This window comes from Lepidothrix coronata, unplaced genomic scaffold (genome assembly GCF_001604755.1).
Source record: "Lepidothrix coronata isolate B3197 unplaced genomic scaffold, Lepidothrix_coronata-1.0 Scaffold173, whole genome shotgun sequence".
Lineage (NCBI taxonomy): Eukaryota > Metazoa > Chordata > Aves > Passeriformes > Pipridae > Lepidothrix > Lepidothrix coronata.
The window spans coordinates 1,901,968-1,914,150 of record NW_016690353.1 but is presented as its reverse complement, the minus strand read 5'-3'; the positions used below and the strand labels follow the sequence as shown (position 1 = coordinate 1,914,150).

The following is a 12,183-nucleotide window of genomic DNA, read 5'->3' as shown; positions in this document are numbered from 1 at the left end:
CCCACAAAATTTGGATTAGGACAAAGTGTTATTGCTTTTTGAGGTCTTTTCTCGCAGACGAGAAAGTAAATAAAGATATTTAATTTAGGCCTCGACGTGGTCTCGCTGAAAATAAACCCAATTCTTTGGGACAAAATACACGAACTGGGGGAAGGTTTGAAATGAGCACTGGGGAGAAACAACACTGAGGGGTGGTCCTGTTGTCATGCTCTGAAATGATGAGAGATCGGGGGGTTCTGCACCCCAGAGAGAGCCTGGGCCAGGGCCTGGGGCCTTTAGGGACAATGGGCACAAACTGAGATGCCCAACCAGCCCATTTTGGGTAAACACACACAAATCTTCAATTAAAATAACCCCTTTCCCTCGCAAATAGGCTCATTTATTAAAAAAAAACCACCCAAGCCATTTTGAGGCGAACGGCAACACCTCGGGCCCAGAGCGAGGCCTTCGCTAATAACGGTGGAAAAATCTCCCTCTTCCCCCACAAAACGTCCCATCTCCTCTTCCAAACTGGGCAAAGACAAGCTTTTAATTCACGGGTGGAAAAAAAATGAAACATCCACCCCTCAGGTCTCGCTGGTTTTTTTGGGTGGGAATTGTGGGAATTTCGCTTCATCCCCTTCCAGGTTTTAGCTTTGGGGTGGCATCGGCCTGCCCAGCACGGCTCAAATGGAATATTTGGCGAGGGAGAAGAGACATTTTAGGGTTTCCTGTTCTTCCCCAAAGGCTTTAATCTGGAAGCTAAATTTAAGGGAAAAAAAAAAAGGAGGGGGGGAGAAAAGAAGGAAACCAAATGCTGGCGGGGGGAGGAGTTTGGGGTGTTGTTTTTTTTTTTGTTCTGTTTGAATATTTTGGGTTTCCAGAGGCAGCAGATGACGCACAAATCCCAGGTGGGAGCTCATTGGATTGGCTCAGCTCCGTGTGGGGCTGTCCAGGTCACCTCATGGATCACAATCCATGGCTGGGACACCCTTGGGGACAAATAATCCCTGTGAGTTGTCCCAGGAGGAGAAGAAGAAGCTCAACCTCCACTGAACCCCCCTAAAGTTAAAATTTAACATTTTTAGAGGGGGAAAAAAAAAAAAAGGGAATTTGAGGTTTTTACACATAAAAAGTGGGTTGTTATTGCTGAAAAAATTTTGGACTTTATGATTTTTTTATTTTTTTTTACCTTTTTCTTTGCTGAGACTTTCGTTTGGATTCTCAACCCTGACGTGTTCCCACTACCCAGAAATTCTTGGCACATCTACTCTTCCCCCTCGTGTTCTTTAGTCCCTGATTTAAGACTTACAACCAGCCTTAGACACGTCTAATTAAATGAGAGAAATCAATTAAATGAGGTTAAAAAATTAAATTAGATAAATCAATTAAATTAGAGAAATCAATTAAATTAGGTGATGAAATCACAGCTGATTTCTCTCCACTGAACAAGATCTTGCTGATCTGTGGTAGCAAACATTTGAATACTCCACTTGACAGTGGATATTCCAGGACATTTCCAATGGAAATGAAACCCAAGAAAGCCAGGGAACATCTCTTCCCAAAACCCCCCACCAGCCACGTTGAAAGGAGACAGGAAAAGAAGTGAGCAGAGGGAAAAGGACAATTCCAAGGGGAAGTTTAGGAGATCAAGGCTTTCCTGCTTCCAGAGGGTGCTGGAATGTGACTCGAGGCACTGGGAAGAGCTCCTGGAGTCCCTGCACAAGTGGGATCACATTTCCCATTCCAAGAGCCACTTTTGGGGGTGTTTCTCCCTCCCAAATCCGGGTGTGTGCTGGAAGGATGACCCACAGAATCCCTCTCCTCAAAAAAAAAAAAAAATCTCCTTTCCCGTCCTGGTTCTGGTCTCACAGTGTGTCTTCCTCACTTTGATTAATCCATTTATATCCCGGGATTTCCATCCTTTAGGGATGAAGCTGCAAGGTGAGAGAGGGAACAGCAGATTCCAAAATCAAGGTGCTGATCCAGAATTCCTCTCATCCACTAAGACTCCTGGATACCTCTGAAACCTGCATTTTTCCCTTATTAAAATGTCAATTAAATGAATATTAAGGAGAGAAGAAAGTTGGAGAAATCCATGAATCCCTGACAAATCAATGCCCTGACTGAGCTGATGGGAACCTGCCAGTTTATCCCAGGAAAACAACAGGCTCCTGAAACGCCCTCGGGGACGTGATGGGCAAACGAGAGGAAAACCCAGGTCGCCACTGCACTGCAGGAAGTTCCAAATGTGTTTTCCTCATTCCCAAAGAAATCCAGAGGCTTTAAAGTGAGAGAGATGATGGGAGGGTTGAGTTCCACTCCAGTGGGATTTGTCCAAGGATTTTCATCAGCTTCTGCCCCACCTGGATTGGAGTCTTTGCAGTCTCCCCTTGAATTCCAGGACAAAAGGAAAGGTGGGTTTGTGGCTTGAAGGCAGGAGAGGAGAATCCAAAGCTTGGAATCCAAAGCTTGGCTCTACCACAGACCCTCCTCGGAGGCGGGAGGGGAGGTGTTGAACATCCCTGTGCCTCAGCTCCCGGGAATTCCAGCCCTACCAAACTTCCAGGCCACCTCGAGTGACATTTCCCTCTCTCTAAAAAAACCCATAAAAAGATAGGAAGGTGTCCCAAATCCCACTCTCTGCTTCCAAAAGCACCCACCAGGGGCTGGTATGGAGCAGATAAATCACCACCCTGCGCTGCAGTCACAGCCAGGCAGGGGCAGGAGCCATTCCAGGTGGGAATTTTTGGAATTTAAGTGCTGAGTGGGTACACACAGCCCTTGACATGAAGCAGGGGCAGGGAGAGAAGGCAGTGGGATAAATCAGCTGGGATTTTCCAGAGCTCAGCAGCTCTGCAGGTAACACTTGCAGAGTGTTACCTGAAGATGTGCAGAGTGCAGATGTGGCACCTCTCCCACCAACACCTTCCTCTCCTGGCCCTGCTCCTTTCCCTGGGGTGTCTCCCTTGGCTGCAGGACAAGGCAGATCAGGAAGCTGATTCAGTTGGAAAACAAAGCTCCTCCAAAAAGGCTCTTCCTCGGGTCAATCCACTCTGCCAATCCTCGGGTGTTGAAGGGGATCCAAAGGAGCAAAGGAAGTCACGGGGTTGGTGACAACAAAACTGGGCTCTGGGAGGGTTTGTAGGGGTGGAGTCACATCCCTGGAGGTGTCCAAGGAATAACTGGACATGACACCGGGAGACAAGGTGGGCACAGGGTGGACTTGATGGTCTTTGAGGGCTTTTCCAGCCTCAATGATCCTGCGATTCCATGAGCTTGGAGTGTTGGTGGGAGCAGGTTTGTAGGAAGAAGTCCCCGGAAGGCTCCTTGGAGAAGCAGATCTGTCTGGAACAAGGGTACCCCCCAGTCCCTGGAAGCATCCCTGGTGCCCACAGCCATGGATTCACCTCCCAAATTCCTCTTCTCTCTCCACGCCCAAGCTGGAACACTGGAGGTTCGGGGGTGAAGGATAAAACCCCGGAGCAGGGATGTGGAAGCGCTCCACGTGTTGCAGAGTTTGCTCCAGGATCTGGTGCAGAGCAGCTCCAAACCAGCTGTGGGGTCAAAGACTCCTTTCCTGTGACCCTTGTGGTCAAGAGTTTCCCTGGAGAGACATGACTCCCGAGGCCAAAGCCACTCCTTGTTGACCTGGGTCAGGGATTTTAAGCAGGGACTTTCTCCTTTCCCAAACATCCCCAGCACTGGGATTTCCTCACTGGCTTTTCCTGTCTGCAGGGTTGTCCCTCCATCAGAGTCGCTCCAGGATGTGGGATAGGATGGTCCCAGGAGGATCTTGGCTCTCCAAGCAAATTCCTTCAAGGGCAGCTGAACGTGGACCTCCCCCCTCCCCACAACTCTGCAGAAAAGGCGGGAGAAGTTTCCCCCTTGGATGGCAGCAGGAAGTGCTTCCCTGAGGATCTCCCCAAAACTCCTGCCTCGTTGTGAGCTGGGCCTTTTTCCTTCTTTGGAATGACAAACCAAGCAGAGATTTGGACACAGGAGACAACTGGAAAGCACCCCCAGGACTGATGTTGCTCCAGGTCCCAACTGCTCTGCCCCTGATATCTGCAGCTGGGGGCTGATGCATCTCCATTGGGAAGGTGATGTTGCCCTTCCCAGGCTTTTTTCTCGAGGTCTGGAGTGAGGGAAGAGGGAAAGGGATGAGATCCTCCATCTGACAGCCCCACCTGGCCTTGGGGGATCAGCAGAACAGACACCAGGTCCCAGTTCCTGCATCATCCAAGGAGGAAAGGACCGGAGCAACCGCTTTTCTAGTGTCCAAGGGCATCTGTAACCTAAAAATCTGGGAATGGCGGCTCTTCTGCAAAGTGGGAAGAACTTTTCCAAACCAAAAAACCCTCCTTCCACCATCCCAGAGAATGTCTGGCAGCTCCCTGCCTCGTCCGTGAAGCGGTAGCAGGAATTTCTGGGGTGTTCCAGCCTAAGGAAACATTCCTTGGGAAAGGTTCAATCAGAAATCATTCTGCCTTTTGGATCTCGCAGATGAATTGGATCTAATTACCTGCTTGAATGATTGATTGAAGTCTTTCTCTCATCACCTTCTTGCCCAGAGTGTTGCCATCAGGGTGATTCCTCCTCGGATGGAGCCGGAGCTTTAATCCCTGAACAGCTTTTTCCCAAGGCAGGACTTGTGTCCACGAGACTAAATGACAGTATTTTAGATTTCCTTCTGCTCCAGTCACTGAACCAGGTCTCAAAACAGCACCTAAAAACCCCTGGGGTTGGATCCTTTGCTCTCCTTGGGACAGAGCCCAAAATCTGCTTGTCACTCACATCCAGCTCCTCATCCCTCCCCGAACTGCTCCTGACGATTAAGGAGGGATCAATACCAAACGTAGGGAAAAGCTGGAGCAGCTGGTGTTTCTCAGATGTCCCCAGCCCCCGGGGTGGGCAGGTGGGCCGGGGACAACAGAAGGAAATGCCTCTGCATGTGCGTTTTTAATGAGGTGTTAATTGGGCAGCGGGTGAACGGGACAAAGCAGCAGCAGAGGATGTGGCTTGAGGGTTTGGCTGCTGGGAAGCAGGAGGCTGGGAATCAAAGGAAAGACAGGATTTGGGGGCCTCTTGCTGCCGTGTCCAACGGGAGAGGGACACCAGGTGGGCAGGGAACTCTGCTCTGGGGTCAGGGCTGGATTTGGGGATTCTGGTTTGTCCCCTTCTCTCAGGGAAGAGAGGGACAGGGGCCAGGAGCCCCCCCGGGACTGGCTGGGTGGGGTGGGGTGGCCCAGCTGAGCCCCGGTGCCAGTCATTAAAGTCATTAACACATGGGAGTGAGGAAAGAACCCCCCGGGGGGGGGGAAGGGGGGAATTACTGGGCTTCCCACAGAGAGAGCTGCTCCTGCTCCTCCTCCAGCCCCACAGCCGGGAGCGGATCTGCAGCCCAAGAGAGAAGGGAAGGGGAAGAAAGAGGCTGAGCTGAGCTTGGGCCCTTCTGAGGAGAAGAGAGAGAGTGTTTGGCAGAGGGAAACGCAGAAGGGGTGTTGGAGGGAGGCTTTTCTGCACCACTGGGGGCTGGTTGGGAAGGACCTTTGGAATTTGGATTGGTGAATGAGTCCAGAGGAGGCCCCGGAGATGCTGCCAGGGCTGGAGCCCCTCTGCTCTGGAGCCAGGCTGGGAGAGCTGGGGGGGTTCCCCTGGAGAAGAGAAGGCTCCAGGGAGAGCTGAGAGCCCCTGGCAGGGCCTGAAGGGGCTCCAGGAGAGCTGGAGAGGGACTGGGGACAAGGGATGGAGGGACAGGACACAGGGAATGGCTTTAACTGAAAGAGGATAGATTTAGATTGGATATTAGGAAAAATATTCTTTCCTGTGAGGGTGGGGAGGGACTGGAATGGATTTGCCAGAGAAGCTGTGGCTGCCCCTGGATTCTTGGAAGTGTCCAAGGCCAGGTTGGAGCAACCTGGGCTAGTGGAAGGTGTCCCTGCCCATGACAGGGGTGGAACTGGATGATCCTTAATGTCCCTTCCAACCCAAACCACTCCAGGATTCCCTAATCTTGGCAGAGCTGATGTTCCCTCCCATGCACTGCTTGGGCTTTGGGTACAATCCCATGACTTTTGCACCCTCCTGACCCTTTGGCATTTGGAATTCTGCTGCAGAAGAACAAGACAGCTGTGACAAATTTGCTTCCCAACATCCTGTGCTGAAAGATCTTCCCCAAACCCAATATTTTGGGGTTCTTCTGCCGCTGAGCTCCGTGTGTGGGGCTGAGGGGAAGGGCTGGGACAGGCACAGAGGTATGAGAGATAAAATATGGGGTTTTATATGTAGGAGTATCACAAAGCTGTAGGATATCCAAGTTCCAAATGGGACTGGGTGTCAGGGTCTTTTTTGGCCGGATAAGGGAAATGTAAAAGTTCCTAAAAATTAAAATCTTTCAGGGCCACGTGGAAATTTTGTACATGGGGGGTTTCTTCCCTCTCTTTGGGCTGAGAACAAAGGAAGATCCATCATTTCTGACAGAGGACTCCTCGCAGCCGATCTTCAGGGAGAAGAAACATTTTTAGGCAAAAAATGAATATATTAAACTCACCTGAAAAGGGTGGGATTTTGTGAAACTCTAAAATGTATAGAATTTAAACCCAAAGGGTCTTTTTCCTCCCAGAAACTCTGCGAGATAAAGACCCGGCGTGCCGAATAAATGCTTTGCTTTGTCTTTCTACGTTTAAAAGAGGAATTTTTTTCCCCACAGGAGGGGCCCAGCTGTGGAATTCCGGGGTGCTGTGGGAACACTCACCGTGCACCTTGGGCACCTTGGCTTTCAGGTGCCGCTCACACTTGGCCTTGGCCTTCAGCAGGAGGAAGATCTGCTCCTCCTTGGTGATGACATCGTCGGCGTCCACCTGCACGGGGGGAGAGAGGGGCAGAGCTCAGCAGGGCACGGAATTCCTTGGGCTGAGGGCAAAATGTCCTTTGCACCCACAGCTTCAGAGAATCATGGAATCAGCTGGGTTGGAAGGGACCTCCGAGATCATCCAGTCCAACCCTTGATCCAACCCCGTTGTGGTTCCCAGCCCATGGCACTGATGCCACATCCAGTCTTATCCTAAAAACCTCCAGGGATGGAGAATCCCCCACTTCCCTGGGCAGCCCATTCCAATGGCTGAGCACCCTCTCTGCAAAGAAATTCTTCCTAATGTCCAACCTAACCCTCCCCTGGCACAGCTGAAGACCGAGCCCTCTTGTCTTGCTGATGGTTGCCTGGGAAAAGAGACCAACCCCCCCTGGCTCCCCCCTCCTGTCAGGGAGTTGCAGAGAGTGAGGAGGTCTCCCCTGAGCCTCCTCTTCTCCAGGCTCAACAGCCCCAGCTCCCTCAGCCTCTCCTCCCAGCACTTGTGCTCCAGTCCCTTCCCCAGCCTTGTTGCTCTTCCCTGGACCTGCTCCAGCCCCTCCATGTCCTTCCTGAGCTGAGGGGCCCTTCCTCTCCGGCCTTGCCCGGTGACTCCCAGTTTTCCCTGCAATCCCAATTTTCCTGAGCGGCACTGCCTGGAATCATCCACCTCCAAGGCAAAGGAGCAGCTGCTCCCGTCACACACGCACAAAAAGGCAGCAATTTTGGAGCTGAGTGCCCCAATCCACGAGGAAAAAAGATCCTAGGAAATAATGTTGGAGCAAGGAATGTTCTCCTCTTAAGGATTTCAACCTGTCGTCATCGTTCCAGTGCAAATTCCACCTCCTCGTGGAGACCTTCAGGCTCTACAAAAGTCCAGAGGGGGGATGCCCCAGGCAGAGGTGACAGCATCCCAAAAACTCAGGGAAAAGCCATTGGGAACATCACCCTGGGAAGTTCCCCTGGAGAAGAGAAGGCTCCAGGGAGAGCTGAGAGCCCCTTGCAGGGCCTGAAGGGGCTCCAGGAGAGCTGGAGAGGGACTGGGGACAAGGGATGGAGGGACAGGACACAGGGAATGGCTTCAAGATGAAAGAGGGCAGATTTAGGTGGGATATTGGGAAGGAATTCCGGGCTGGGAGGGTGAGGAAGGACTGGAATGGATTTTCCAGAGAAGCTGTGACTGCCCCTGGATCCCTGGAAGTGTCCCAGGCCAGGTTGGAGCACCCTGGGCCAGTGGAAGGTGTCCCTGCCCCTGGCAGGGGTGGGATGAGACGATCTTTGAGGTCCCTTCCAACCCAAACCATCCTGGCATTCCATGATTTCCTTGCACTCCCCAAGCCCTTTCTCTCCAGGATTAAGGTTCCTCCACTCCTTTCTGAGTTCATTCATTTTGCAAAGGCAGGGATGTGAACCAGCTGGAGGCCGGTTGGTTCTCCAGCAAAACTCCCTCCAAGTGACAGAGTGAGGGTTAATAAAATAAAACAAATAAAAATAAATAATTAAAACCAAATAAAACCAAATAAATAAATTAAAACAAAACAAAACTAAACTAAACAAAACCAAACAAATAAAACCAAATAAATAAATAAAAATAAAAAAATAAAAACAAAAAATAAAATAAAAATAAAAAATAAAAATAAAAAAATAAAAATTAAAATTAAAAAATGAAAATAAAAATTAAAATAAAAGATAAATAAAAATAACAATTAAATAAAAAAATAAATAAAATAAATAAAAATAAATATAAAAATATAAATAAATAAAATAAATGAAAATAAAATAAATAAAATAAAATAAATAAAAATGAATAAAAGTAAATAAAAGTAAATAAAAGTAAATAAAAGTAAATAAAAGTAAATAAAAATAAATAAAAATAAATAAAAATAAATAAAAGTAAAGCCAGAGCCCCTTTCCCAGCGAGCTCCTCTGGGGAGGGCCGGGGATGTTTGAGCAGCTGGAGAGGGGATGGACAGGCGGAGGGAGGGGCAGGTCTGATAAGGGCACTCCGAGGAAAACAGGAGTTAGTTTGTCGTGTCCTTGGACTAAATCCAGGTGGGAGTCACTTCCTAAACCACGTTAATGCACAACAAAGCCTCCCCTTCCCAGATGTTTGGCCCGTCCACAGTTAAGGGAACATCCCCCAGTTCAGTTTTCCCGGGAAAAACGGAGCCCCGGGGGCAGAGCCCGCTGTCATTCCTGCACAGCCCCGCAGTGATCCCACAAATCCTCGGGATTTCTCCCCTCCGACCTCAGGCATTCCCAGGATTCAGCCCTGGAAGCAGAGCAGCTCCAGCCCCAGGGATGTGCAGCCTCCAGGCCGGGCTCAACGAAGACATTTGCAATTCCCAGGAAAGGAGATGAATCTCCAAGTGCTGTGCCCGGAGCTGGGCAGGACAACTGGGATACAGCTCTTAAATTTCCTGCCAGACCTTTAAAAACCCACCAAAACCAACTCCAAATTCTCTCCTCTCCCCCCAGAAAAACTGATTTTCGTGGTAAAAGTGTATTTAAGGCACGTCTTTCTTGGGCAAAGAGGCTGAGACGTGGTTTTAAACAGATATATAGAGATTTTCACTCCATCCTGCCACTTGAAGATATCTATTCCCAAGAGATTTGTAGGAAAGTTAATCCCTAGAGAATAACTGGCATTAAATACCCAGTGCTGAATAACTCCCATCAAACACCCAAGACAAACTGGGCTGAGCTGGTGGGGCTGAATTTGTCCCCTCCTGTCCCCAACCCTCCTTTCCAGCCCTTGCCGAGGAATTCCAGCGAGGAATCCTCAGGGATTGAGGGCTGGGAAGTACAAGCAGGCTGAGTGATCCCCAGGGATTGGGAATAATCTGCTTTATCAGGCACTGGGATGGCTCTGATTTGGGTTCAAGGGACAGCAGGTGGGACAGGACCCACAGCTGGAAAATTTTCCAACCGCTGGAGAAATTTTAACTGTTCAGCACCACATTTTCCCCCTTTTCCTCTGGTTTTGCAGAATTTCGGCTCCAGGAGGAACAAGGAGGGGTGAAAACGCAGCACAATTCCTGTAAGCAAATCCCAGAGTGGATCCAACAGAGCACCAGACAATTTAATGAATTATTAAATTAGCAAATCCACCAGGAGCTGTTAAAAACTGCCACCTGGATGCAAAATTCCTGGATACAGGAATGTCTGAAACTGCTGATGGCCAAAAGCTGGAAGGTAACAACCTTCTTTTTCCTCAAACTGGGGATGGTCTAGGACAGAAGATTGACCAAAAAAGCTTATTTTCATATTTCTATATCCATAGATTTTCTATTTTTCTAAGACACAGAAACCTCGTGCCCTGCTGAGAACCCAAAAATCACATTTAAATTCAGAATTTGCTCCAATTTAACACACTCAGCACCATCCACTCTGCGTATTCCCTGCTGTCCAGCACCAGGAAAAAGGAGATAAAATGTGCTAAAAGTGTTTTCATCCCAGTGAAAACCACATTCCAACCCCAAACCTTTCATCCTGCAGACAACAAAAAGGAACAAAAAGAGGTGTTTTACCAGCATAATTCCTGCCCTGGTGACCAACTGGGAATATCCAGGGTGGGATTCACCAACCTGAGCTGTTCAGTCCTTTTATAATCCCTGAGGATTGAACTGCACAGAGCAGCTGGAATTCATTCCATCCTCATCCCACCTCCTGAAATCAATTGGATCAACTCTGGGTTTATTTTTTTCCCCCACCTTCTTTTTTTTGCACTAATTAGCCCATTTTCCACCCAAAATCTCTCATTTAAACTCCTTAACCAACAAAAAGGAACAAAAATAGGTGTTTTTCCCTGTATAATTCCTGCCCTGGTGACCAACTGGGAATATCCAGGATGGGATTTGCCAATCTGAGCTGTTCAGTCCTCTTACAATCCCTGAGGATTGAACTGCACAGAGCAGCTGGAATTCATTCCATGCTCAAACACCTCCTGAAATCAATTGGATCAGCTCTGGGGCTTTTTTCCCCCCCATCCCTTTTTTTACATTAATTGGCCACACTTGGAGCCCTGAGGGGATTTGGGGAGTTCTGGGAGCAAGAGAAGCCCCCGAGGGAAATCAGATCCAGTGTCACCCCCAGGGACACCTCCCAGATGCAGGGTTTGGAAGGAAGAGGTCGAGGTTATCGTGGCCCTGCAGGATTTAATCCCTCTAAAAGCACTGCCAGGAAATCCCTTTCCAAACGAGCCTTCCCGACATTTCTTCTGCGTAAACTCCTGCCGTGAATTTCTTGGAATCCAGTTATCCCAGGGATAAATGTTCTCTCCAGGGGTTCAGGGCAGCACACAGGTGAACTCAGGACAGTTTGTCCTCCCCTCCTGCTCCCCTGGACCAGGTGCAGCTGGAAGGGCTGGAAACTCCTCCCTGGGCTCCCCAGTTTTGGGATCAAACCCCCTCTGCTCCTCTTTCTCTGTGTTTATCCCCCCTCAGCTTCCCTGGGCTGTTTTCTGCCAGAAAAATAAAACTCCTCGTGGGGAAGAGATCCAGGAATGTTGTTTTTATCGCTCTCCTTGCTCAGAGACAGCCAAGCAGGGAAGGGGGACACAACAACATTATATCCAGAGGCAGGTCAATCAGTTTTGGTTCATTTTTCCCCTCCCTTTCCCATATTTTTTTCCCCTTTTCCCTTTCCTTTGCCCCCACAGGAGGCCAGGGGTGGGCTGATGTTCTCTGGGATCTCCCAGCCACTGAAGCAAACCCCAAATCTCCCAAATCAGCCTTGTTTCTGGGGCTCATTTTCCCAAATAACACCGTCCTTTTTCTGTGAGCCTTCCCTGGCAGCTGCTCCAAAAGCAGCTCCAGGCCCAGCAGATTCCTTGGAGAGCATCAGGAAGGCCCAAGGCAAGGGAGGGCTGGTGAACACCTTGCAGGAGAGCGGGAATCACTGGTGGGAAGTGGGAAAGGGGGTGCAGGAAGGAGGGGGCTCAGGAGAAAAAGGAAATAGGAAAATATTACAATTCCAGAACGGTTTGGGTTGGAAGGGACATTAAAGATTGTCCATGGGCAGGGACACCTCCCACTAGCCCAGGGTGCTCCAACCTGGCCTTGGGCACTTCCAGGGCTGCTGGATTGGGATTGAAACCCCAACCCAAGCGATTTAAGGTCCTAAACCAAGTTCCTTTTCTGCACCAGACTCTGCAGTTGAGCACCAGGGCCAGAAATCAGAGTTTCACTCCAGCCCTGCTGAGGGAACATCCCCTCCCTGAGCTCTGGAAGGGCTGGGATGGGGGGCAGAATGAAGAGATTAAGGGATTAACCTAATCAAGAACCTAAAGGGGTCCTACAAGAAGGCTGGAGGGGACATTTTAGGAGGACATCAAGTGGTAGGACAAGGGGGAA

General features: G+C 49.5%; 1 protein-coding gene across 1 annotated transcript in view; it reads right to left on the bottom strand.

The window, feature by feature from the left end:
- The window catches only part of PTH1R (parathyroid hormone 1 receptor), a 109,265-nt gene that overhangs the window by 43,207 nt on the left and 53,875 nt on the right, over window positions 1-12,183 (bottom strand). The window contains exon 2 of the mRNA XM_017830022.1: window positions 6,737-6,842. Coding sequence (XP_017685511.1) covers window positions 6,737-6,842 — 106 coding nt within the window. The remainder of the gene's footprint in view (window positions 1-6,736; window positions 6,843-12,183) is intronic.